The sequence below is a fragment of the Herpailurus yagouaroundi genome, unplaced genomic scaffold (assembly GCF_014898765.1).
Source record: "Herpailurus yagouaroundi ecotype Mexico unplaced genomic scaffold, PumYag 207, whole genome shotgun sequence".
NCBI classification, from domain to species: Eukaryota; Metazoa; Chordata; class Mammalia; order Carnivora; family Felidae; genus Herpailurus; species Herpailurus yagouaroundi.
Window position 1 is genome coordinate 5065163 of NW_024412438.1, and position 27315 is coordinate 5092477.

Here is a 27315-nt window from a genome sequence, read left to right on the forward strand (position 1 = left end):
ATCAAGAGTTGGATGCTCAACTGACTAAGCCACTCAGGTGCCCTGCACCTGACTCTTGATCTCAGCTCAGGTCTTGATCTCAGGGTTGTGAGTCCAGGCCCTGTATTGGGCTCTGCACTGGGTGTGGAGCCTACTTTAAAGAAAAAAATGAGAGGGCTGGAAAAGAAAAAAAGAAAGAAAAAAAAAATGAGGAAAAAAAAGAAGTCCTCCAACTCAACAGTGAAAAGACCAAAACAAAACAAAAACAAAAACAACCCCCACCCCCCAAAAAAACAAATGGGGAATGATTTGAACAGGCCTTTGTCCAAAAAGATACAAACAGCCAACACGCACATGGGAAGGTACTCAAGGTCATTTATCGTTAGGGAAACACAAATCCAAAGCACATGTGATAGGATGGACCTAGAGTGAATTAGTGAAATAAGTCAGAGAAAGACAAATACCATGTGATTTCACTTACGTGTAACAGAGAGCGGAAGGCAGACCTGTAAATACAGAGAAGAATCAGAGAGTTGCGGGGGGCAAATTGGTGAAGGGGAGGGGGAGGCCAGCTCCGGAAGACACGTAGCAGGTGGCGCTGTGATTGCACGTGTGGTGACAGACGGCGGCCGCAGGTGCGGCGGGCACAGACCAATGTAGGGACGTGTGGCGTCGCTCTGTTGTACACCTGACACGAATGGAACGTTGCGTGTCAACTGTACTTCAATGAAAACAAAAGCCGCCGTGAGATACCACTTCACGCTCACAGTAGGTGGCTGGACTGAAAAACAAAAAGCAAATTAAGAAAAAAAGGAAAGAACAAGTGTTGGGAAAGAGGCGGAGAAATCAGAGCCCTCGGACGCTGCTGGCGGGAACGCAAAGTGATGCGGCTGCGGCCAGGGACAGGCGGGCGCCTCCTCGAGACGGTCAACGGGGAGTCGCCCCCATGACCGCCCAAGTCCACTCCCAGGAGGTACTCAGAACTGAGCGTAGGCGTTCACACACAAGCTTGCACATGAATGCGCACAGCCGCCCTGTACACAATCGCCAAAAGGTGGAAACAACCCAAATGTTTATTGACAGAGGAATGGACAAACGTGCTTTCACACGATGGGCTATTATTTCGTCCCCCGAAACGGAATCGAGCACCGACACCTGGTACAACGTGGATGAGCCCTGGAAACATTGTGCCGAGTGGAAGAAGCCAGGGACACGAAAGGCCACACGTTGTTTCAACTGATATGAAATATCGAGACTAGGCAAATCCATAGAAACAAGAAAGCGGATTAGTGGTCGCCAAGGGTGCGGGTGGGGAGAAATGGGAGTGGCTGCTCCATGCTACCAGGTTCCATTGGGGTGATGAATGAGTTCCAGAACCAGCTAGTGGTTATGGTATGAATGTACTTGATCCCACTGAATTGTGCATTTTTAAATGTTTACAATCGTAAATTTTATGGTCATCTGTTTTACTGCAATGAAGTTATCGAGCTGTTCTTTATTTGGATTATATCTAACACTAGTTACCATTTAGAGATTAGAATTGGGGGGCGCCTGGGTAGCTGAGTCCATTGAGTGTCCAACTTCAGCTCAGGTCATGATCTCGCAGTTCGTGGGTTCGAGCCCCATGTTGGGCTCTGTGCTGACAGCTCACAGCCCGGAACCTGCTTCGGATTCTGGGTCTCCCTCTCTCTCTGCCCCTCCCCCACTCGTGCTCACACACACACTCTCTCTCTCTCTCTCAAAACTAATTTAAATTTTTTTTTAATTTTAAAAAAATTAAAATCGGGAATTTAAAGATATGTGTACATTAATTCATTCTAAAACAATAAAAATTACATCATTACCAAACATATTAAAAAAACATTTTATTTCTGTGTTTTTAAAATAGAAATGAGTGGCATTTACATTGATTTACTTTTATTTTAATATCTCATAAGCTTCTGTACTCAGTCCTGTGCTATATGATGTTTTAAAGGATATGATGAAAGTTTGGCATTACACAGATTTGTAGTTGGAAAGTGGAAAAGTATTTTAATAGCTTTTTAAGATAATTGTGAATATTCTTTTTTCATATAGAACTCAAGAAGTGATAGTTTCTTAAATGTGGAATTTGAAACCATAATAATAGAAGGTCCATATTCTTTTTGTACATGAAAAGATTTGGGTCTATCTTATTCCATACACGCACGCAAGCACACACACACACACACACACACACACACGTATTTTTTTAAGAGACAGGGCTCAAGTGAGTGAGGGGCAGAGGGGCGTAGGGGGAAGCAAGGCTCACCCGACACAGGGCTCGTGCTTACAAACTGAGATCATGACCTGAGCCAAAGTCAGATGCTTAACCGACTGAGCCACCCAGGCGCCCCATCTTTTACTTTAAATGGGCTTTTGACTGTGTAAATTTTATAACATTGTGCATTGGTCATGACGTATGATTCTTTCAATGTGCTATTCGTGGAATTCATTTTGCTAGTATTTTGTTGGGATTTTTTTTTTTTTTTTTTTTTTTTTAGAATTTTTACATCAATATTCATCAGGGATATTGGCCTGTAGTTTTGTTTTGATGTTTTTACTTCCTGTGCTGCCTTTATCCAGTATCAGGATAATGCCAGTCTCATAGAATGAGCTTTGGAGTGTTCGTTCCCTCCTCTTCCATTTTCTGGAAAAGCTTGAGAAGGATTGGCATTAATTCTTCTTTAAATGTTTGTTAGAATTCTCCAGTGGAGACATCTGGGCTTTTCTTTGTTGGGGGAATTGTAATCACTGATTCAATCTCCTTACTTGTTATGGGTCTGTTCAGATTTTCTACTTCTTCAAGATTCAATCTTGGTCGGTTGTATGTTTCTAGGAGTTTGTCCCTATTTTCTAGGTTGCCCAATCAGTCGGTGTGTATCTGTTCCCAGTTGTCCCATGATCCCTCGTAACACTGTGGTGTCATAGTGTGTGGCGTCTTGCATTCTGTAAAGCCCATGCTTCATCATGTGGACAGCTTTCTACCAATCGGTTCCTCCTGTCATATAACGGATTTTGTTTAGAAAATGTCTCTCTCTTTGATCCTCTTGTCTATCCTTGGCCCATGGCACTGGAGGCCTAATGCCATGATAGCGCATAAGCCATTTGGGACTTTCTGGCAAATAAGCAAGACCTCCACGCAGCTCAAGGGTCTTTCCAAAGTGGAAGCCAGTATGACCCTATGCCACTGAGACTCAGGCGAGAAGAGTTGGTTTAGAGCCCCCGTCACCGCCACCACCACCACCACCACCACCACGGTCCTCACCTGGGCTCCCCTCCCGTGAGACGATGCATCAGAGATGCTCAAGGAACTGGACTTACTAGAACCTACCTCGACCCCTTCTGGTGCTATTCTGAGTGTGGTTGTCCAAACACCCCCGGTGTGCAGACTGCTTGTGGCCAGCCCGCCTGGTGCTAAGTACACAAGTTGAAAACAAGCATTTAGAAATTTTATTGTGACATGGTGGCAGAGAGGGAGGACCCTAGGCTCACCCTTCCCCATGAATATACCCAGATAGCTATCAGATCCTCCTAAACACCCCCAAAAACCGACCCGAAGACTAGCAGAACAAACTCCATAACTAGGGGTGGAAAAGAAGCCATGCTGAAGAAAATAGGAAGACATGGCTTGGGAGGGAAACAGATTTTGGCCACTGTGGTGGGGAGGGAGCCACAGTAAGTCACGGAGAAGGGTGAGAGACAGACTAGCGTACAGGGAAGTACAGGGAGACAATCATTCCCCATAGCAATTGGCTGGGAAAGCAGAAGGTGAGAGGGGCTGAATTTCGAGTACTTGCAACCTGGGGCTTAAGGCCTGGAGTTTTTTTGTTTGTTTGTTTGTTTTTTGTTTTAATTAAAAAAAAAATTTTTTTTTCAACGTTTATTTATTTTTGGGACAGAGAGGGACAGAGCATGAACGGGGGAGGGGCAGAGAGAGAGGGAGACACAGAATCGGAAACAGGCTCCAGGCTCTGAGCCATCAGCCCAGAGCCTGACGCGGGGTTCGAACTCACGGACCGCGAGATCGTGACCTGGCTGAAGTTGGACGCTTAACCGACTGCGCCACCCAGGCGCCCCAAGGCCTGGAGTTTTAAAGGTCGATGGGCATGGGAGGGGAGAGTGTTGGGGGTTGGGGGGAGGGGGCATTGAGCAGCTCCTGGACAGAAAGCAGAGCAAACAGCTTGCAGACACACAGCATGGAAAAAGAGATCTGAAGAGCATCTGGGACACACAGTGGGGAGGTTATCTGCTCTTCTCCAACTGCATCCCACAGAGGCGACATTCACAGAGAGACCCTTCCAGAAACAAAGGCACTAGCAGGCACCGTTTCCCTCCCCTGCCTCTCAGGGTAAGTACAGGGCACCTGTGGGAACCGGTGCAGTGCCCACACTCGCTACCTAACTTGCTTACAACAAGCCCCGCCCCCTTGCACTCCAGAGGAACCCCCGCTGCCACTTACGCTCGCCCCACTCCCAGCACAGCAAGCTCCCAACCCCAGAAGAGCGGTCCAAACTCCTGCCCACACCACATCTTTCAACCCAGGGGTTTTGCAAGGCCTGGGTTCTGGTCGTGGTGGCAACAGGTTTCATCTCATAAGCAGACCAGAGCACATCCACTTAAAAGTTGCCACATTCAGGCCAGGGACCAAACACTGCCCACAACAGGCAAAGAGAGCCTCTGCACACGACTGGCTTGAAAGGTAAAGCAGCCAGGACACGACAGCAGAGTACATGCAGGCAGCACACACTGGAGATACTCCCGGAAGCGCCAGGCCCTGGGCAACAGGGGACACTACGAAGCAGGGCACTACAGGACCTCTTTTTCATAAGGCCATTACCTTCAACAGCAGGAGATGTAGCTGACTTTCTTAGTACACAGAAACAGGCACAGAGACTTAGACCAAATGAGAAGACAGAGGAATCTGTCCAGTGAAAGAACAGGACAAGACCACAGTCAGAGATCTAAGTGAAACAGAGAGAAGGAACAAGCCTGATGGAGAATTTAAAGTCATGACCATAGGGGCGCCTGGGTAGCTCAATTGTTTAAGCGTCTGACTTCGGCTCAGGTCAGGATCTCATGGTTGGTGAGTTCAAGTACTGTATCAGACTCTATGCTGATAGCTCAGAGCCTGAAGCCTGCTTTGGATTCAGTCTCCCTCTTTCTCTCTGCCCCTTCTCTGCTTGCACTCCATCTCTCTCTCTCTCAAAAATAAACATACATAACATACATAAATAAAAATAATGACCATAAAGATACTCGCTGGACTTGAGAAAAGAGTGGAGGACACCAGTGAGACCATTAACACAGAGATAAGGAATAACATAGCAGAGATAAAGGACTCAATAAATAAAATGAGAAACATGCTTGATGGAATGAACAGCAGGCTAGAGGAAGCAGAGGAACGAATCAGTGACCTAGAAGACAGAGTCATGGAAACCAATGAAGCTGAACAAACGGGAGAAAAAAAAGAATTACGTAAAACAAGAAGAGACTTAGGGAACTCGGTAACTCCATCAAATGTAAAAACATTTGTATTATAGGAATCTCAGAAGAAGAAGAAAGAGAAAAGGGGCCAGAGAATTCCTTTGAAGAAATAATAGCTAAAAATTTCCCTCATCTGGGGAAGGAAACAGATATCCAGATCCAGGAGGCACAGAGAACCTCCAACAAAAGCAGATCCACACCAAGACATATTGTAGTTAGAATGGCAGAATAGAGTGATAAGGAAAAAATCTTAGGGACGCCTGGGTGGCTCAGGCGGTTAAGGGTCTGACTCTTGATTTTGGCTCAGGTCATGATCCCACGGTTCATGAGATTGGGCCCCATGTCTGACTCTGTGCTGACAGCACAGACCATGCTTGAGATTCTCTCTTTCTCTCTCTCCCCCACCCCTCCACCGCTGTCACATGCTCTCTCTCTCAAAAATAAACATTTCATTTATTTTTTTGAATGTTTGTTTATTTTTGAGAGAGAGACAGAGAGACAGAGAGAGAGAGACAGAGCATAAGCAGGGGAGGGGCAGAGAGAGAGGGAGACACAGAATCCAAAGCGGGCTCCAGGCTCCAAGCTGTCAGCACAGAGCCCGACGCGGGGCTCAAACTCACGAGCCGTGAGGTCATGACCTGAGCCGAAGTCAGACGCTCAACCGACTGAGCCACCCAGGGGCCCCTAAATAAACATTTTAAAAATCATTAAAAAAAAAGAAAAGAAGTCTTAAAAGCAGTAAGACAAAAGAAGATAGTTACCTAGAAATGTCATCACAATCCCCCTTTGCTGCAACATCCAAGCTCCTGATCACTTTCCTTCTTCCGGTAATCTAGTGTAATACCTTGTATTGCTAGCACCAGTGCTAACAAAAGACATTATTTTTTACGGAAGTAGGAGTCCATTGCAGACCGGAAACTGAAAAGGCTGGCCGGTCACCAGGAGCACTGTTTCATCTGGCATTTTCTGCCCAAACAGCCCTGAGCCCACTTCTAGGGTCTCTGCAGGCCTCTTCCTCTGCTGTCCTTTGTGTCCCCTCTGTCACTGTGTACACCTGGCCCTCCCCTGGTACAGGTGGAGCCTGGACTCGTGAGCTCATGTGTCTCCTTGTGTGCACCTGAGGCCCCTCACAGTGCACAATAGGGAGGGGAGGAGATGGGAAGGAAAAGGGGGAGGCTGAGGGTCGGGGAGCCCCGGACAGCAAGTTGTTACGAAGACGGCTCTGTTAAGGTAGGGGATAGAACGCACTTTAACAGTCTGTTAGCCTGACCCCTTGACTTCCTCAGCGCGTAGACAAGTGGTGTGTGGGCCTCCTTGTGTTACTTGCCCCCAGACCCATAAAGGCTCCAGGCAGGCCCGCCCGGAGCATCCCAGACGGCTGCTGGGGAACTGTGTGCGCCATGTGAAGGCACAGCAACGTTTTACCGCGTGGCCTTCAGGGGACCCTGAGCCCATATGACTAAGAACCATTTGTGGAGATACCGCAGAACATTTGACTGAACTTCCGGACGCAGGGCAAGGGCTGCTGTGGGCTTAGACCTACAGGACGGCCGTCGTCGCTGACGATGTCTGCTACGTCTCCACAGAGCAGACACTCCGCTCTGCTAGGGCTCATCCCTTCCCCTCCAATAAAGGCCCGAGCCCCAGCTCCGGCAAACCCACCTTGAGTGCCTTTCCCGGGCCCCGGGACAGCGGCTGGCACCCATCGGTTTCCGGCACGGGGCGGGACGGTGCCCGGGAAGGGGGCGCCTTGGGCTTACCGCTGTGGGACAAGAGCGTGGCATGCACGAGGGAGTGGGGAGTAAGCCCTGGTCCTTCCCTTTCTCCTGCAGCTCCCTCCTCACCCCTGCAAGACCTCAAGTAAACCTGGTGTCCCATCCTCCCCCTCCCCATGCGGGGCCCCACATGGGTCACTGCTGGGCCCCGAGGGACAGAGACAGTGTCCTTCCCAGGTGTCTTAACCCCGCCCCCTGTCATAGCAGGGTGGACAATTTCTGCAGTATGTCCAGCCCAGGAAGTCCTAGCGTAGGGGACTCCTATGTTCTCTGTCCGGAAACATTTCTTAAGGGAAAACACCCCAGAGTTTTGTTTGTTCTTATCGGTTCTAGGCCCTAGGAGATGTTTGGGAAAGGCCTCCCCTCCTTGTCAGCCCAGCAAGACGGAGTACCAGATCCTTCTGCGCGGAGAGCTGCAAGGCCCAGCAGGTCTGGGAGTCTCTCCCTGGGGTCGGACACCGAGGCCGCAGAGGAGGGCCTGCACTGGATCTGAGAGCAGACCAGAACCAGAGGAGGGCCTGCACTGGATCTGCACCTCTCCTGTCCCTGACCTAAGGGTCCAGCACGCCGAGCTCACACCCCCACACAATGGTAACACGTGGGTGTAGGCTTTCCCGACTTTGTTCTGGAAACAGAGATAAGAGGGAGAATTCAGCCCCTCCCGTCAGCTCCAGAGCTCAGCTGTTAGTGCTGCGACTCCGCTGAGAGGTCCCTCCTTGTGGAGACCACAGTCCACAGCCCTGGGTCTTCATGGGCTCTGGCGGGCACGCGGCGGGACGCGGCAGTCTGTCTGGTCCAGCACATCTCCCCCCTTCCCCTGTGTGACCAGGGAGGCCAGCGTGAGACTCTCTGTTTTCAGGCTCCTCCTGCAGGGGCAGACAGGTACGTCGTGACCCTGACTCGGTCGCCGTCCCCGGGAAACAGCAGCTCAGGACATCAGTTCAATTCGTCCCATGCTCCGCATCAGGGAGCATAAAATGTACGCATGACGGCACCAGAACAGACGCGCTGGGCTTTCCCCCAGGACTTGTGTGTCTGGTCTGGTTCGGGTGACTGTGGACATAGTTTGCCATTCACCGAAGTGTGGGACCCAGCAGGAGGAGCGGATGAGGCAAATAACATTCGATCTGGGACATGCTGGATGTGAACGGCTGGCGGGTCATCGGAGTGGAGACGCCCGAGGGTCGGTCAGATACAAAGGCCTAGAGCGGGGGCGGGGGGGGGGGGGGGGGGAAGAAGTCCAGTCCGGAGGTGAATGATCGGGACAATCCCAAAGCTCACTTATTTTTACTTGTTTATGTTAAATGTGTGTTTATTTATTTGGAGAGAGAGAGAATCCCAAGCGGGCTCCACGCTGCCAGCACAGAGCCCAACGCGGGGCTCAAACCCACAAACCGTGCGATCACGGCCTGAGCGGACATCAAGAGTGCGACGCCCGGCTGACCGAGCCGCCCAGGCGCCCCTCCCAGATCTCATTTAAACCCCGGGTTTCAACGGAGCCGCGTAAGGACCTTAAGCAAACCAGAAGAGCTCAGAGCCAAGAAGGAGCCCTGGTGGCAAAGAGCAGAAGATCTCCCAGAGCAGCCAGGGAGCAGCGATGACCGTGGCCAACAAAGCCAGATGCACGTACGAGACCGCAAGCAAGATCAGACCTGGAAATGTCCGCTGGACAGCCGCCGAGGGTCGAAGGTGATCCTAGTGAAAGCATTCAGGGGGTGGGAGATGGGCAAGGGCCGGGGAGAGAGGTGGGGGCGGACATTGGGCTGAGCTCAGGGAAACAGATGAAGGGAAGGTCAGGACAGGCAGAGCGGCCCCTCCAGGGGTGGGCAGCTGAGGCAGGGTGGCGGAGGGAAGGGGCGGAGGAAAGAGGTGAAATCCCAGTAGCCAGAGGGGCCTGCTGGATGGGGGCCGTGCCCTGTTCTGCCCGTGGAGCAGGGGACTGTGGCCTGGGATCTGGCAGGAGAGCGAGTGAGCAGCAGAGGTCAGAGGCCATCTGTGTGCAGGGAAAGGACAGCTGAGCCCCAGGCTGCAATCTGGGAGGACACGGCTCCAGGCACTTGGGGTGCCCGTGGGAGCGTGGCGCCCTCAGACCCATCTGCCGAGTCCGGGTGAACAGGCAGGAGAGTGGTGACAACAGGGACATGTGCCCAGGTCCACAGCGCGTGCAAGGAAGCGGGAAGTCAAGGGGGAGCAGTGGGGGCCTGGCGCCAGGCGCCTCATACGGTTCACAGGGTGGAAGGTGTGTCGGGTGGCCGTGACAGCAGCTGGTCCCCACGTGCACCTGGGGAGCAGGGGGAGACAGTTCCTCCATGGTTGAGCAGGACCTCCTCTCCCCTCCCATCCCCCCCCCCCCAAACCCACAGCACGGGAGGGTCTGTCTCAGGCGGGGGTGGGGCTGGGGGCGTCGCCAGAGGGGTGACCCAGACAAGGAAGCTGGGAGCCCAGCCAGCCTCAGTGGATTAAGGCCTGTTTCCCTGTCCTGGGGGAGTGGGGGGGGGGGGTGGTTGCCGGAGGCTCAGGGTTCTGGAAGGACCCAGGGAGAGGCTGCAGGCAGGTGCCAGCGTGTGTGCAGGGCCCTGTGGGGGCCACACCACCCTGGACGACTTCTCCTCAAGGAGAAAAGCGATCTGCTCCCCACTCCCCCCTCCAGCCCATTAGCAAAGAAAAAGAGGAAGATTGTCACTCGTGACAGAAGGCTGGTTAGGTCACAGGGGAAGGGGGGGGGCGGGAGGGGCGCCACTTGGCCCCCAGGGATCCAGGGCCTCCCCCACTCCCCCTGCCCTGCAGGAAAGCTCACTTTATCTGCTGACCTCAAATTCCTGCCCCTGCGGGACGACAGGGGACTGGAGGGCCAGGCCAGAGGGAAGGCTCCGACTAGGGGCTAAAACACAGCGACTCACACTGTTTACCTGTTTCTTTCGCCACCCACTTGGCATGTGTTAGGAAGCTGCGGTTGGCTTCTGTTTGGAAAAGCAAATGGTTCAAGGCCCTAAGCACCCAGCCATTGGCCTCACACACAGTCCCCGAGGTCTGCCCACCTTCTAGCTGACACATGGTCCCAGAAGCCTGCAGGGGGCACCTAGGACCCACCAACAGCCCTCCTCACCAGCCCCCACCCCGCGGCCCTCCCCATAGCCCCACCCACTCAATTCCTCCCAGAAAGCTGGCCTTACTTTTACCACCAGCCTTGATGAAACATTAGAAAACACACAAATGACACACGTCTCAGAAATTGGAATTTTATAAAAAGGCATTTTTTTCTCTTATGTCCATAAAATGATAGAATTCTTGCAAGTATAGAAATGTGTCATAAATTATACAGAATGTTCCTTAATTACAGCTCAATGCAACTTGGTACTTTCCTCCCTCCCTGAAAAACGAGAGAGAACCAAAAAAATAATATATATATAACTGTATATATATATATATATATATTTATATATATATTTATATAATATAGACAAACCAAATATGAAAAAAAATCATTTCCTCTTTGGTATAAAAATCAGACTCTCACCTTGAGAGACACACAAACAGACATGATGTTGGGTTTGTAAACTGTGCGGCCAGAAGGGACCCCCCTGCCCTTTCCCCCCTGCCCAGTGCACCTCCCAGGAGGCGCCCACATCGAGTGTGAGAGTTGCACACCCCTTCCAGCCACACGCCATCCCTCAGCACCCGCCCCCCCACTGCCAAGACTGAACTGGTACCAAGCAGCCCAGGAGAAGCCTGATGGGCGGAGTGGACGGTGGGGAGGAAGGACAGGCGCCCGGGGACCCCTCCTGCGGGCTGCTGGCGGGAGGGGTGGGACCCCTTGTTTACCAGGGGGAGGAGCATGGACCCCGCCGCACGGCTGGGTGCGGGTGCAGGAAAGTGCAGGAGGAGGAGGAAGGGAAGACAGGACTCTGCAGGGAACCCAAACCCACATTTAAAGAAATCTTTGTTTTTAGGACAACATCTTACACCCAGCTTGACGTCACTGAGAAGGACAGGCCACCCTCCCAAGGCCCCAGCCCAATACCAGCAGGACTCAGGACCCAGGAAGGGACGTGTGTTCGGGGAGGGGTAGCACTTCACTCTCAAGGTGAGGAAGGAGACTCCGATGGGACCAGATCCTCCTCTGTGCTCCACCAGCCCCAAGGGCCCACCAGCAGCCGGAGGCGCGGGCAGGGGTCCCACCCCAGCCACCCCGTGCAGCCCGGTGGCTGGGGGGGGGGGAGGGGAGGGACCCTCCTGTGGACCAGCCCCCTCTCCTACAACATAAAAGTCGCTCAGAGGCCCCCTCCACTTGCCAAATAAAAAAGACAAAATGGAACCAGACACAAACACAAATCAAGGAGAGACGCACACGACGTGAGGGGCACGCGGGCCCCAGCAGGTCCCTGGCTTCCCGGCGATGGCGTTACATTCTTGTGTAATTCAGGAACAGGGGCTCTCGGCCCCTGGGGTGGGGGTCGGAGGGAGTAAAAAAATACAGAGATTTGAGCCTCCCCACGGGCCCCGGGCAGGGCAGGGGCGGACCCAACCTCGGGCCCTTCTGTTTTTGGTTCCGCGTCTGAGCCCTGTCTGGGCCGGAATCCGCAGGGAGGGGTGGGGGGGGCGTCACCCCTTCAGGGGCTTGTCGGGGGGGCTGCCCGGGCTGTCGCTCCTCTTCCTGCGCAGGCTCTCGATCCAGCCGGAGCCGGAGCGCGTGGCGAAGCCGGCCAGCCCCAGGGAGCTGAGCCGCATGTTCTTGCCGGACATGATGAGCTCCCCGAAGCCCTCCTGGTGGGCGAAGGCGTAGCCCGAGCGGCGGGAGCTGGTGCGGCCGGGCCTCCGCGTGCAGCGGTGCTGGGCCCTCTTCTTCCTCACCAGCTGGCTGTAGCGCACCTGGGGGGGGGGTGGCGAGGGGCCGTGTCGGGGGCGGACTCCTCGGGGAGGGGGCCCGGAGCGCCCAGGACAGAGTGGGGGAGGGGGGATCTCTCGGGACCACCACGCGGCCGGGAGTGCGGGCACTCGAGCCCGGGGACTTTCTGACACGGGGTCCCACCCCCAAGCAGACAGCCAGGCGCTCACCGTGTCAGAGAGATCGGGCTTCAGGCTCAGCTTGAGGAAGCGAAAGGCGACCACAGGCAGGATGCAGACGACCGTGGTGAGCGCGATGGTCAGCCACACGGTGGGCTGGGCCAGGCTGCTCTGGGCATTGCCTGCGGACGTGGGGGGCCACAGGCAGACGAGGGGCAGCCCGCATCAGCTCCCGAGCCGTCCCTGCCGCCCAAACGTGTTTCCCCAGAACCTCGGACCTCCACCGGACGCCTCTGCTGCCGTCTCACGGCCCCCCTGCACCCCCACCCCTACTCCCTGCTCCAGGGCCTCCCGGCTCAGGAGATGCCACCACCCGCTCAGCTGCTCCAAAAGCCCCGAGTCAACCCTGACTCCTCCCTCGGACGCCCCGTCCACCTGGGAAGGAGGCCGCGGCCGCCTGCCTCCCTCACGCCCTCACCCAGATGGTCACCAGAGCCTTGCTAACTGGTCCCATCTCCGCCCTTGCCCTCTGTCATCCACGAACCAGTAAGAGCCGCCCTTCAAAGCACCATCGGGTCTCTGACGCTTCCCCGCCCCTAACCCTCCAGTGACCTCCTGCCATATTTCAATTATAATTCAAACTCCTGACCCTGAACTAGAAGGGCTTAACGATCTGGACCCATTCTTACCCCCTGACACACACAGCCAGGTCCTGCCCGCCAGCCTCCCTTCTGCGGCGGGGACCCCTGGGGAAGCCCCCTCCCTTCCGGCTTCCTCGTCCTGGCTCTCTCCCCCCAGCTCTGCCCCCACTTTATTCACACTTCTCTGTGCCGGTGTCCCTTCTCTAAGGTCTTCCCTGACCGTCCCTGTCCCTCTCCAGCCTCTTACTACTTCTACATGTTTTATCTGTTGATGTGTAAGCTCTCGTGTCTCTCACTGAAACCATGAGAGAAATCCTGAAATCCAGAAATCTCACTGAAATCCATGAGAGAAAGGATGTTGCCGGTTTCTGTCAATTCCTACAGCAGGTGCTGACTAGATGCCCCCGGGACAGACAAAATCCCCAGCACCTGGGAGAGTGGGAGGCATACAGCAGGTGCTGACTGGATGTCCCTGGACAGACAGACGGATAGACCCCCACCACCAGGAAGAGTGGGAGGCATACAGCAGGGCTGCACCTGGGACGGACGGACAGACCCCCAACACCCGGGAGAGTGGGAGGCATAGAGGAGGCGCTGACTAAATGCCCCCTGGACAGACAAGATCCCCAGCACCTGCGAGAGAGGGAGGCACACAGCGGGTGCTGACTGGATGTCCCCGGACAGACAGACGGACAGACCCCCAACACCTGGGAGAGGGGGAGGCACACAGCGGGTGCTGACTGGATGTCCCCGGACGGACAGATGGACAGACCCCCAACACCTGGGAGAAGGGGAGGCATACAGCAGGTGCCACTGGCCACCACACTGCTGTTTCTACAGTAACCCTTTGACACCATGCCCCTCTCTTTCCTCACAAAAACAACAGAAAAAAGCTCTTGGTAAGTCAGAAGCACGTCTGACAGCCTGACGATCCATCCGACACCTCGGATGTCCTACCTTTCCAGCCATTTCCGCTTCTGGCATTACGGCCTAGGATCAGAACCCACAATCCGGGCTCCGCTCTACCCACAGCAGCCTCCTCCGTGGGGCTACCCCTGACCACCCCGTGCAGTCGTCTCGCTGACCTGGAGGTCGGCCCCTGCTTGACCCTGACCTCCCTCTGAGCCTGACCCCGCACAGCCTGGTGGGACCACTCCTCACTGTCACGCCCTCTGAGGGCCGGGCCTGCGTCGGAGACGCCTCGCAGAGCGCCTCGCACACAGGCGCTGGACAGACGCCCCGTTGGTCTGGAACAGCCGGCCCCCCCCGGACTCCGACAGCAGCCCTGGGGACTCACCCACGAATCGGAACTGGTTCGGGAACATGCGGAAGAGCCCATCGCTGTGCATGGCGAAGAGAATGGCGAAGTAGACCGCCAGGCTGCCCCAGATGAAGAAGTGGTTGATGGCCGTCCAGTAGCCCGTGTCCAGCCCGATCTGCGGTAAGCAGCGGTCACAGGCAGGCGGAGCATGCCCCCGGGCCCCTCCCCGCCCAGGGCAAGCCCCCAGGTGGGAGCGGGGGCGGGTCCCGGGTCCCCCCCCCCCACCTGCACGCTCACGACGATGACCAGCGAGGTGGCCACGGTGACTGCGAAAGACTGATAGTCGGCCAGTTGGGCGCCGTCATCCCGCGCGGCCTCGGCAAACACCCCGTAGGGGAGGAAGAACACGAGCACGGATGCGTAGATGCCCTGCGCGATGCAGATAAAGAACTCCCGCTTGTTGAAGAGGAGGTTGAGCTGGCCCGGCTCGTACAGCTTAGGGTACTCCATGCTCCGCTGCTCGGGGACGTCCTGCAGGGCAGGCCCGGGAGGCCTCAGGACGGGCGAGGGCACAGCGCGCCTCGGCCCCCACCCTTCCAAATTCTTCGCCCGAGAAACTCCACCTCGAGCCAGCTGTCCCCCGCCCGTCTTCGTCCAGCACCCCAGGGGGTCACGGGCCACTGCAGCCAAGCGCGAGAGCCGCCTCCCGAGGCACCACAGGCAGTGGGGACACGCGCCGCCATCCGCGCAGTCCCTCCCCGCCCCGCTGGATCCCCCGGCCCCCCTGACCTGGTCGAAGACCCCCATAGCCAGGACCGGAAGGGAAGTGTACACGATGTTGTAGAGCGTGATGAAATATTGGTCGTAGACGGTCTGCAGAGAGAGCAGAGGGCAAGAGAGGCGTGAACAGTAGTCTCTCTTCAGCACAGATCAGGCAGAAACAGGATGCTGAGCGGCATGCGGCGCCCATGGAATTTTCTGGAACCTGTCTCTATTCCCTCGACAAACGTTGGTTTTTGTTTTGTTTTAAGTAGGCTCCACACCCAATGGGGGGGGGGGGCTTGAACTCACGACCCAGAGATCAAGGGTCGAGTGCTCCGGCTGAGCTGGAGCCAGCCGGACCCCCCCCTGGACAACCAGACGTGAGCCAGACAATAGCCGGGCCCTAGGGGGACTGACCGACGGACAGGATGGAAGGCCTGTGCCCCGAGGAGCTCAGACAGGTGAGCAGCAGGCCCCTACCTGGGCTGAGAAACCACAGAAGAAGCCAAACCAGAAGTGGACCATGGTGAAGGCGAAGTTCTTGTAGAAGAAGTAGCAGAGGAACTTGCACATGCGCAGGTAGGACCAGCGCCCGTGCACCAGCAGGAGGCGCTGCAGGAACTTGAACTGGGAGAAGGAGTAGTCGGAGGCCAGCACCGCCTGGATGCCCTCCTGTCCGCTGATGCCCACGCCAATGTGGGCCGCTGCGGGGACGAGTGGGGACGGGGTGGGGGGCAGAGGCCACACGTTCAGAGTCCCTGTAACGGCGGACCGCCCCCGCCCCGCCCCCACCCCGTTTGCACATCCACACTCACTTTTGATCATGCTGACGTCGTTGGCTCCGTCCCCAATGGCGAGGGTCACGGCCTTCTTGTGCTTCTTAACCAGCTCCACCACCTGTGCCTTCTGCAAAGGGGTCACGCGGCAGCAGATGACGGCCTTGCAGGCACAGGCCGTCTCCAGGAACTCCAGCTCCATGTCTGCCTCCAGCGCGTGCGCCTGCAACACAGAGCCTGAGAGAACACCGTCCTCCCCAGGGGACAAGGAGCCACTCCTCCCAGCCCATAAAGGCCATGGCCCTGTGGTGAGGTCAGGGGCGTGACCACAAGGGACAAGGGGAGACAAAGCAGGCGCAGCAGCCGTGCGGGGAGAAGCGCTCCCTGGGAAGGCCTCTCCCACGACGCACGGGGACGCTCACCAGGCTGTGCCCGTTGATGACCAGGGCGTACTCCCCAGCGACAGCCTCCAGGACAGACGTGAGCTTGGAGGAAGGACGTTTCTCCTGGCAGGTGAAGCCGTTCCCCACGGTGTGGGGTGAGTCCATCATCTTCTCCCGGGCTTTCCTGGGGAGTCGAAACGCAGCTGTGGGCTTCCGGGACTGGGGCAGGGCCTTGGAAGTGGGGGACCTCTGCCTGCCGTGGGCCTCCGGCTACCTGAGCTCCTCCCGCACTTCCAGAACAGTGTGGCCGGTGACGACGAACACCTCCGTCACATCGTCCGTCAACATCTTGCAGGAATAGCCGATGTTCACAGCCGTTTCTACCAACGGAGAGGCCAACGAGGTCAGCACCCTGTCCGGCCTGAGGTCTGACTTGCGACAGGCCCGGTGCTCCCGACGTAGTTTCCTATGCCTCTCACCTTGCTTGTCCCCGGTCAGCACCCAGATCTTGATGTTGGCCAGCGTCAGGAGGGCAATGGTCTCCGGAACCCCTTGCTGCAGCCTGTCCTCAATGGCCGTGGCACCCAGCAGCTGCAAATCCCACAAGGGGTCCTGACGGGACAGTCCCAGGCACGAGCCCTCCCCGACGCGGGGCCCCCCCCCCCGCCGGCCCACACGGCAGCCCGTACCATCATGTCGCTCTCAACCTCCTCGTACACGCTGGCCAGCCTGTCCTCCCGGCTGTCCTGGGCCAGACTGGCTTGGAGCCGTCGCCGGGCCCACTCCTCATAGTGCTCTTCTTCTAGGTCCTTGTAGGCCAGAACCAGGGTCCTCAGCCCTTCCCCTGCGTACTCCTGGGGACGGAGCCAAGGTCACCCTGGCCCCGCCCCTCCCAGCACACTGAGTTCAGAACCAAGGCCCTGCTCCCCACACCTACGTTCAGGTGGTCAGTGGTGGTGTTGAGCAGCTCCTGGGCAGAAGGGTGGAGCCTGTCCAGCAGGATGGTGTCAGCCCCTTTGCAGTAGAGTCGGATCCTCCCCTCTGGGTTCCGCACTATGATCCCCACAGGAGGAGAAAGTCCCAGACTCAGGCAGGCAGAGACCCCCAACCTCAACACACGAACAAGGACCACCCAGCACACCTTACCCAGTCCAGGCCAGGACGCTGCCCCGCATGCCCCCAGCAGTCCACTCCCGGCCTCACCGACGACCCCCGTCCCAGCCTCACCTATGACCGACATCCGCTTGCGGATATTATTGAAGTCCAGGATGGCCAGCAGCTGATAGGTGACGGCAGTGCCCATCTCGTGGACAGTGATGGTTTTGGGGGTGCGAGAGCGGAACACGAAACCGAAGTTCCTGGCCGCGGTTACCAGGGCCCCCTCATCCGGGGACTGCGCTTTGTAGTACAGCTCTCCTGAGTGGGTGGGAAGGACACACACGCTGCGAGTGGCCACCTGGAGCCGCACGTCCCGCCAGGACACCCTGCCTGGCCGCGCCCCAGGACAGACTCGAGGCTGCGAGTCAGCCCGACTCACCCTCGTTCTTCTCTTCCGACATGACGGTATGACACAGGGAGAGGAGCCGGAAGAACTCATGGGTGTGGGGGTCCCCCATCTTGACGGCCTCCAAGAGGGTGGGGTCCCAAAATAGGAACTTCTTGTCAGCCAGAGGATTGAAGGAGAAGTCGACGGGCTGTGGTCTCTGCAGAGGAAAGGGGGCAACGAGCAGAGGCTGGGAGCCAGGCTGCATCTGGGGGGGCTGCCCCCACCCTGTCTCCTGCCCAGAGGATCCAGATGCTGCCCACTGTGAACCCCCAAAACCCTCACTTCTGCTACCAGTTCTCCCTGCAAACACCCATTTCTCCAAGCAGCTTCCGCTTCTTGACCAGAGAACGCACCCCACTATCTACACCCGCCGCTATGGGTCAGGCGACCTGTATTTAATCGGCACGGAGAGTAACCCTGGAGGCTGGACCTTACCTCTCCCAATTCAGCCTTGTGTCCCAGGACATCAAACACGTCCCCTACACACTCCGGGACAGAAGGAGAGACACGGTCAGAGCTCTCTCAGAGCAGCAGAGAAGCCGGCACAGAATCCCCACAGCGTCGGGGACCCTCAACCCCAAACCCTGAGCCAACTAACACAGATTCGCACCCCTGACTCCAGGCACCCGGGCCTGAGGGTCACGGCCCCCGAGCCCCCCCATCCCTGACCCCACCCGCTCTCCTGCCAGGGCTCCCCGGTCTCCGCAGGTGCTGGTCACCCTACAGGCCTAACAACAGACCAAGCCCCACACACCAGCCGCGGGCCCGAGCCAGTACAGAAAGCAGAGAGGGGCTCACTGTAAGAGCCAGGTCCCACACACCCTGTCCCCAGCCACCCCGTGGCTCGGCCGCCCCGAAGACACAGTCACATTCCAGAGACTCACAAGGGCCCTGAGCAGCAGCACGGGGAGCCGCACGGACGCCCAGCGTCTCGGGCTTCACCTCAAGCAGCCGGGGAGCCCCCTCCTGCCTGGGGCCAAGACCGGGGAGAGGGCATCCGCAGAGGGCAGGGGAGGGGCTCCGCGGCCGTGTCCTGACCAGGGGTGCCAAGCGCACGCTCTCCTGGCCCCCCAGACCCAGCAGGACGGAAGCGGGACAGGGGCCCCAGGCCCTCGCCGCGTGCCCTACCGTAGCTGCGGCCGCGGACAGAGCACTTGTGGAAGACCATGACGTTCTGGGTGAGCGTGCCCGTCTTGTCGGAGAAGACGTACTCCACCTGGCCCAGCTCCTCGTTCAGGGTGGTGGTGCGGGCCTCGGCGGGTGTCTGCTTCTTCACGCAGAACATCTTCCTGTCCCAGTTGATGAAGTAGCTGTGGCCCAGGCGGATGACCTCCACGCTGCAAGGGGCGCGGGGGCAGGGCACGAGGCTCAGGCAGGAAGCCGAGGAGGCCCCCACCCACAGGGGCCTTCGCCGCAAGCCCCCCGCCTGGGGACGGACAGACGGACGGACGGACGGACGGACGGAGTGGACGCCTGGGCGGGAAGGGCAAGGACGGCCCCCGACCCCGACCCTCCGGCGCTCGCCGGACAAGAAGGTGCACGGGGCCTGGGCAGGCAGGACACACAGTGCAGGCAGACAGAGAGGGACCGCGGACCAGGCTCTCGGCGAGCTCTTACCTCGACGCTAGTAACACAGAGCCCGTGCGGAGAAAACGAGAGAAAGTGTGTGAGGAAAGAAGAGAAGACAGACAGACAGGAGGGCCCTGGCGCTCACTGCCCACGGCGAGCCCTCTCCTTCCGCCCGGCTCAGGCCTCCGGCTCTCTGAAAGGGCGCAAGGCGGCCGCAGACGCCCACTGCGCGTGGGGAAACAGGGCGCTTTCCACATCCCAGGGTCCTCCCCGTCCTCTTGCCTGCAGGGCGCTGCCTTTGGGGTACGGACTGCCAGCGCCCCAGGGAGGTGGCCATCGGGCCAGCACACATCGGGGCGCGGGGCGCACCCGGAACCCTGCTTCTGACCCGACCGAGGCTGGACCAGGACCCAGTTACCCGGCAAACGCGCAGCTGGCTGGAGGGGTCTTCTCGGCCTTCTCCCCACCGAGCGGGTCGCGCCCCCCAACACACCCTGGAGCCTGACTCAGCAAGAGGCTTTCTCAGGCTGCAGCCGGGGGCACTGGATCCGAAACCCAGACAGCAAGCCCAGAGATGGGGGAGAGTCAGATTGCAAACGAGAAAGCATTTCAGCAGAAACGAGGAGCCAGCGATGGCAGCAAAGCACACACGGTCCACGTGAGGGCTCACAGGAACCCCCTTCGAAAGTTTATTTTCCAGCCTAGTGTCTCCTGCCAATGGAGTATCAAGGCGTCCCTACAAAGAAGGTGGAACCGGACTGTTCCCGTTTTACACGTGGCCACACCGCTGCTCAAGGACCTAGAAAAGCCCCCACTCTACCCCCCAGGGCGCGTCTTCTCCCACTGCCGTGGGGGGGGGGGGGCAAGGGAGGACTACCTGGGGGAGCCTGTGAACCAGACACGGCACGTGGGAAGAGTCCCGAGCACCCGGAAAGTGTTTCCTTCCCAGCGTCTCTGGTCCCCTTATCTTAAGCGCAAGGCTCGAAGAACAAAGGGAAATTTCCTCCTTCCTCTCTTCCTACTCCTTCCTCCCCGGCGGGTCCCTGTCAACATTCTCTTCACCTCAAACACCCTAGAGATCGGCTACATCCCAGTCCGGCTGCTGGCCACCAACAGCCAGCGCTTCCCGAAGCATTCCTGGGATCCGCTGTGAAAAATCTTCCGACGGTTTACTACGTACGCAGTCTACCGGCACAGAGCCAACACCCTCCGGGGCGAGGACCGAGACCCTGGGCCCCGGGCTGCCCTCTCACCGCGGTGGCGGCTGAACTGTGGCCACTCCCCGGTCCCACCCGCATGCCTCCCCGCTCGCTCGGGCTCCACCTTCCCTCGGCCCAGCTGCCTCCTCAGATGTGTCCCGACCCACTGCCCAGCGAGCGATGCCCTGCCCACTCCTGTGGGACTCTGTGCCTCCCACACGGCATCGCGGCAGGAGGGCGGCATCTCCCCTGCCCCCAGCCGCCCTGGAGGGCGCCCACAGCTGCGCCCCGTGCCGGCCTGCAGGTAGACTGACTCCGCGGCACTTGCTCCCATCAGGGTTTAGATGGCTCCCTCCCCAGACCGACACTCGGAAGGAGGCCCGTTCCTAACACGTCTCTGGAGGCGGCACAGTACAAAGGTGGTGTGCAAACGACACGTGCCCAAGAAATCCACACAGATCTTGCTCTGACACGGTCCAAAGTGCCGGGAAGCCGCGTGAAGTTTGCTCCACGCGCAGAGGATCAGAGGGCAAGAAGCTCGAGGCACAAATAGCAGGTTTGGGTTCCTCCCCCAAAGGGCTCACCTTCACAGAAACGTTTGCCTGGGGGCCACCTGTGCTGCCCGGCAGACTCCAGGGCACAGCAGTGCGTACCTGACATAGAGCGATATGGGCACGACGGTGTTGAGGATGATGATGTAGGACCAGAAGGAGAGGAAGCCAGAGAAGAAGGCACTGTCCACCGCCTCGTCCCAGGGCAAGTAGACCTGGAAACGTGTCCCGACCTCGTGCTCCCAGATGGCATTGCCGATGGCCAGGATCACCCCCATGCAGACCAGGAATCCAAAAATCTGGCGACAAATGAGAAGCAGAGGCTAGGCTGCTACTTAGGAACCCGCCGAAATCAAGTACCTCCCTGAAGGTCACCACTCCTACGTCCACACCCTCAAAAGCTCAGACATCTTTAAAATGGCGGCATGCTCCAGCGGGAAGCGGCCAGAACCGGTGACCATCACGCGGCCTCTCCCCGAACATCCTGCTTAACTGTATGATGGGGAAGCCCCAACAGCCGCGCAGCTCCCCAGTCTGCCACCACGGAACCTTCCGAGATGGCGAGAACGGGTGTGAGCAACCTGCTCCCAACGTAACGAGGCAGTTTGGTGGAAACCACCCATTTACTTGGGCTAATTAAGCTTCCACAAGCCAACAAAAACGTCCAGTTTCTGTGATGTTCGCTATCTCGTACGGAGTACCAAAAAGCTTTCTCAATCAGGGAAGCAAACGGTGTCTTCACAGATGCAGATTACCGTGAATAGAAAATCTTCTAAAGATTGTAAAAAATTCTTTTGAACGTCTGAATCTGGGGAGTGCCTGGGCGGCTCAGTCAGTTAAGTACCCGACGCTTGATTTCAGCTCAGGTCGTGGTCTCATGGTTCATGGGATTGAGCCCCACATTGGACTCTGTGCTGACAGCGTGGGGTCTGTTTGGGATTCTCTCTCTCTCTCTCTCTCTCTAAATAAACAAATAAACATCTAAAAAAAATAAAAATGTAAATCTTGGAGTCCCTGAAAAAGGATCATAAAAAAGTTTCAGTGGCCAGAAAAAAAACCGACACCACTGTATTTCCAAAGCAGCATCCACCGACAGGAGCCACCCAGGTGCCCAAGGACCGCCAGGGGGCGACGAGAGCCTTCGTGCGACAGAATGAACCGCACTCCCAGAGGCTGGGTCTCCACAGACCCTTTGAGGCCAGAGCAGAACCTGGCCCACTGGAACTTGGCCCAGCCTTCGCAGGCTGGCAGGAGGGCAGGGGCTCCAGAAGGGGAGGAGAGCCCAGCAAGGAGCTCAAGTTTCTAGCCAGACAAGAGGAGAATTCAGGAAGTGCCAAAAACTAAAACAGAAACTTTTCCTTTGGGGTCCTCCACTCTTAGAAGTCAGGGAAAAGGCCTAAAGGAACTTTTTCTTTCCCCTCCCTCCCCACCCCACGGAGGCCTCCCTGTCCCTCTGGCAAAAGCAAACAGAAGGTCACAAGCTGCACAAAGTTACCACCGTGACTGGAACCCAGAGAGGGGAAGACGTGATTTACTCCCTTCAAGTTCTTGATTCACACACCTTCCTACGGGTTTTTTAAACAACATCCTCCAAGCCTGAAGGGGGCCCGAAATCAACACTGCCCGTGAGTGGCTGACCTGCCGGTGGCTTTAAAACCCAAACCTAAAGCTCCACTGCTGACCAGGCAGGCCAGGTGGGAGCACCGGCCCGGGCACCGGAGGCCAGGGGCCTGTGTGAGGACTCACCCAGAGCACCAGGGTGTTCATTAGGCGATCAATACTCGTTCTCTTGAACTTCGTCCTGCCGCTGTTCTGCATCAGCTTAGTGTCAGGACCTAGGAAGCAGTGGCAGGGGCTGCGGAACGAACAGCCCATCTGCCCCTGGGCTCCTGCCCGTGGACCCCGACTGCAGCACAGGAGTGGAGGAGACAGAGGCTATCCCGAGGCGCCTCCCACGTGCCTGACGGCGGCCGAGGCTCCCCCGCTTACTCTTCTTCCCCTGCACCCCAGGAGGCTCACCTGCGAAGACCACCAGCCCGAAGCACCACTCGGTGTTACGCAGCACGCAGCCCCGCAGGAGCATGTTCTGGTTGCTCAGCGGGAACTTGCTCTCCTTCCAGTAAAGGGCCCCACTGAACTTGTCCAGCTTGTTGTTCGGAGGCTCGCAGACCACCTCACCTGAGCGGAACGCAGAGCACCGTCACCGCCGGCGCCGTCCACAGCCTGACGGCGAGGCGGCCGGCGGCCAGACAGGTACCGCCACACACGGCCGGGAGCACGCGGACCCGGGCAACTTTGGGGGAGGAATGAATGGAGATCGAAAGTCACGGACCCTCGGGCCCAGCGGTCCCACTCTGGGGACTGTGTCCTACGGCAAGCACGGCACAGGCCACAAGTTTACCGAAGCATTCTTTGAGCGGCAAAAAACTAGAAACAACTGAACAGTCGAGGGGCAGTTGAATACAATACGATACGTCAATGGCGCAACTTGATGCAGTTGCTACATCGAGGTACGTTTCTATAAATGACGGTAAGACACAGACGACGAATTTAATAGCTGAAACAAAGGCAGGGCGTAGAGATCTGGGTACAGTAGGATCCCACTGCTCTGTGCTCACAGTTGCGTGAACACAGACAAAGCGCGGACGGATACAGTGTGCCTGGCCGCCTAAGGCGGGTGGAGCTGGGTGGTTTTTCCTTATACCCACTACGGCTCCTCTTGTTAGAAGGACTACATATCGTCATTTGGAGTTGAATGAGAAGAAGAAGAAACTGAATTTCTCTCAACATACACAGCCAGGAGGGAACTATCAGCCCTGAGGACCCCCGGAAATGGCCATGAACTCGAGAGCCGCCTGGCATCCTGACCCCCACCCCCCCCGCCGACCACCACTGCGACAAAGACAAGTCCCGGGAGCTGCAGCACAGCAAAAAAGAGAACGTGCAGGTGAAACCTCAAAACCCAACCCACGTCCTCCACCTGAAGGCCGCTCCCCCAAATCACTCACCGTCAAACTTGGCGAGCCTGCTGATGTCCCCCAGCTCCGAGGTGACCGGAATAGCCTGCCGCACTTTCATGTTGGTCTCTCTGGAAGGACAGCATCCCTGAGTCCTGGTTCTCTTCCCTTCCCCCTCATTCCACCTGGGGGCACCTGACCTCAGGGCATCACCCTCCTCCACATGACTGAGTGGCTCAAAGCCTTCGACCCCTAAAGTTTCCAAAGCGTATAGATCCCAGACCTGGGAACCTCTTCCAAAACACAAGCCTCCTACCCTTAAGGAGGCAGAAGATGTGTGACACCAGGCGTCCGACTTACCCATCAAGCTCGGCTGTCTCGATGTAACACAGACCGTGGGGCTCACTGCTGGAAAGGAGGAGGAGATCCGCCTGGAGAGAAAGCCTGGTGAGGAGCCTGAAGACCATCCTGCATCACAACGCACGCTTCCCTGGTCCCTCCCTTCCCTCAGTGTTCTGGGTTTGCTTAGTCCCAAGCATGAATGGCCAGAAAGGAGTCAGGCCCAGGTGTGCTAAGAGGACAAGAAGCTTCCCACTCAAGGAAGTTTCCTTCCATAGGTGTTTAAGAGGCAGTAGTAAACCATGAAAGACTCGCTTCTTTCTGCCAAAAAAAACCAAAAACAAAACCAAAGGGAAGAGCCTCGTAGGCCTAGAGGGGCACCTGTCCCTTACCGCCACAAACTGGTTATTTTCTAGTTTGATGATATCGCCAACACGGACATTCATCCACTGCTCTTGCTGGAGGCTGAAGTAGTGACCAGACAGAGCAGAGAGGTCAGGAGCTAGAGGAAGTCCCAGGGGACCCTTCCTCCCGAGGGCCCTCGGTGTCCAGCAGGCACTCACCTTCCATCGATCAGCACTTGAGACTGCCGGTTATTCACCTGGTTGTCACTCTTGTGGCGGAACTGAAGACGAGACAACGGAGACAGTGAGACACCGCCCCCGCCTCCGGGGACCGAGATGACTGCGGGATGCAGAGAGCGCTGCCTCCACCTTGTGTGCACCTGTCCACAGATCTACCCCCTCCCTGGCTCCGCCCCTGTCCCTGGCCAAGATACCAAGGACATGGAGGACAGCGAGGTGGGAGTGGAAGCGAGGAAGGGGCGCGGGGACAGGAGCGACTCACGTAATCGTCGGTGGCATCTTTCACAGCTGTGATGGCAAGGACAAGGACCAAAGGCACAATGGTGGTGAACCAGGACAGGGAAGACACCTGCGGAATCAACTACAAGGGCAAGAGGGCTCTGAGGCCCCATCCACGCCAGTGCTCCCGCCCGACCTCTCTCCCCCTGACTTTACTCGGCTTCATGAGCTGCAGAGGGTCGGCTATAGGACACTCACCTGCAGAATGAGAAGGAACAGGAAGTAGGTATTGGCCACTTCCTGGAACTGCTCGAAGAGGTTGACAGGCAGGAAGGTGAGAATATTGTACTTGGAGGTCTTGATGCAGTTACTCTACGGCAGAAGATGACAAGGCGGCTTCTCACCGTGACCCAGAACCAGAGGGAGGCTGCACCCTCCACCTGCACTTCCCAAACCTCTGCCCCCAGAAGCCAGCCACCACAGGTGTGGGAGGAGGAGAGGGCAGAGACCAGGGCGTCTCATGGGCTGCACATGCCCTCCTGCGCTGACAGGCGAAGGAGCGAGAAGTTAGGTTCAGTGGTCGCAGGTGGAGAGGTGCCAGGAGGCTGCCTGCCCCCCCCACCCCCCCAACCCAGGCCTCTGCCCTTTTGCACGCAGGAGGGGAGCAGGAGGGGAGCAGGCGGCTACTCACTTACCGCGTACTGGAACTTCTCATTGTACTCTCGGTCGTTGGCTCGCGCCCTCCTCTCTTCTTCTGCAACAGAGTGACGCGGCACTGAGCGGGGGCTACCGGCCGCCTCGTCAGGGCCTTCCACTGAGGGCCCGTGGCTCTTTCCACAGTACACAGTTTGAGGGAGTCGATCCCACGCCTGAGGTGTCACTCAATTCTTCCCTCTGGTCCCTGTCACCACCAGCCTGGCCACGGGGCTCTGCGGGCATTTGTTCCCAGGACAAGACAGCCTCTCCCTCTCCCTTCCTCACCAACAGCAGCAAGGCTGCTAGGGGCACTCAGGTCCCCTCCCCCGTCCCTTTAATTAACACCTTAGGCTTTATGGCCTCAGGAATCCCCAGAGAAATAGCAGCTGAAGACAAACAGCATCCTTCTCCTGGGAGCACCGCCCCCCCACCCCCCCAGATCCAGCCATGGTAGCCCTGCTCCTATGCTCCTAACCTGCGGGGGGGGGGGGGGGGGGGGGACAGCAAGACAGGGTCACCGTGCTCTACAACCGCTCTGCCTCTGCGGCAGCATCCCGGCCCACGGTCCCACGTGTGTACCCCCTCCAGGAGCCTCTGCTTGTCACATGTCACCAGCAGCGCCTTCTGACTGGCCCACAATGACATCACCTTATTTCAAAGCTCCTCTTCAAGTAGGAGAAGGGGGGTCAGGGATACGGGTCATGCAGACCAAGACAGGGACGAAGGAGGCAGGAACGGGATGTACTCTGAAGGGCTGTTCCCGAACTGTAACCCTTCCTGTGCCATCCGCACTTAAACAACACAGTTGCCACTAACCAAGTGACAATTGAGCAACACCTATGTGGAGCATCCCCCAACCTGGGGCTGCAGGCAGCACGTTTGGGTCCCGGAACACGGGGGCGCCCAGTGAAGGGCTCCCCAGCCCACCTCTGTCCCAAGGGCCAGAGGCTGAGAAGGGGGGGGGGGTGTCTTGGGGCAGTAAACACCGCATCCTCCCGGGGCTGGAGCCAAAGGCAGCATTCCAGAGCCTGCCCCTCCCCTCTCCTCCCCTCACCCCTCCGAGCCCGCCTGCAGCAAAGCCTCAGACCACAGCATCCTCTGCCCACTCAGCGGTCCGTCCCGTCCCCGTCCCCACGGGGACACTTCACTCCCAGGAACTGCCGCAGCGCAGAGGGGGCCCCTCGGGCGGAGACTCCTGCCAGGGAGCGGCAGGGACCTCGGGGTCTGGAACGGAGAAGCCCAGGAAAGGCTGGGGGCACCGAACGGGAGGGCGCAGAGGGGAAGCACGGCTCGGGCGGCCGCCGGGCGCAGCTCCCGTTACCTGTCCCCCAAGAGGGCTTCTTTCCGCTCCAGGAGGGGGGCGCCCCGGCCCGGGCCCACTTCTCGGGCATCTCCTTGGGGACCGTCATGATCCCGGTTTGAACGGGGGCAGAGCGGGCAGTCTGTCGGTCTGTCCTCGGCCTCAGCAGCGCCGACGCGGCGGCTCCCCCGGCAGGCGCAGGAGCCCCGGCCGCCGGGCGCGCGCCCCACCTGCAGCCCCGGCCATCCCCGCGACCGCCGCCGCCCCCA

At 57.8% G+C, this 27315-nt stretch overlaps 1 protein-coding gene across 3 annotated transcripts; it reads right to left on the reverse strand.

The window, feature by feature from the left end:
• Nucleotides 1-10482: 10482 nt before the first annotated feature.
• Nucleotides 10483-27237, reverse strand: ATP8B2 (ATPase phospholipid transporting 8B2). 3 transcript variants are annotated; one of them, XM_040452819.1, is made up of 27 exons: nucleotides 27068-27236; nucleotides 25746-25804; nucleotides 25309-25422; nucleotides 25094-25192; nucleotides 24811-24872; nucleotides 24640-24712; nucleotides 24269-24339; nucleotides 23960-24039; nucleotides 22971-23129; nucleotides 22698-22786; nucleotides 21054-21250; nucleotides 18761-18969; nucleotides 18068-18111; nucleotides 17624-17789; nucleotides 17314-17502; nucleotides 17024-17139; nucleotides 16776-16895; nucleotides 16566-16677; nucleotides 16361-16466; nucleotides 16126-16270; nucleotides 15743-15926; nucleotides 15408-15631; nucleotides 14955-15038; nucleotides 14451-14696; nucleotides 14202-14340; nucleotides 12315-12445; nucleotides 10483-12128 (listed from the first exon to the last, which is right to left on the reverse strand). In XM_040452819.1, exons 1-27 carry the CDS (start codon nucleotides 27153-27155, stop codon nucleotides 11862-11864), a joined length of 3573 nt encoding a protein of 1190 aa, XP_040308753.1. In that variant the 5' UTR covers nucleotides 27156-27236; the 3' UTR covers nucleotides 10483-11861. The 3 variants fall into 3 exon arrangements, with proteins under 3 accessions (XP_040308753.1, XP_040308752.1, XP_040308754.1); XM_040452818.1 differs by having other exon boundaries at nucleotides 16776-16940; nucleotides 27068-27235; XM_040452820.1 differs by lacking the exons at nucleotides 10483-12128; nucleotides 12315-12445 and adding exons at nucleotides 13083-13435; nucleotides 13566-13685 and having other exon boundaries at nucleotides 16776-16940; nucleotides 27068-27237.
• Between the last annotated feature and the right edge of the window lie 78 nt (nucleotides 27238-27315).

Coding starts and splice junctions, on each gene's coding strand:
- ATP8B2 (XM_040452818.1), bottom strand. CDS start 27,155: ATGACGGTCCCCAAGGAGATGCCCGAGAAGTGGGCCCGGGCCGGGGCG. Junction 24,340..24,639: donor AAAATAACCAGTTTGTGGCG/GTAAGGGACAGG, acceptor CTTTCTCTCCAG/GCGGATCTCCTCCTCCTTTC. Junction 14,697..14,954: donor CTATGGGGGTCTTCGACCAG/GTCAGGGGGGCC, acceptor CCTGCCCTGCAG/GACGTCCCCGAGCAGCGGAG.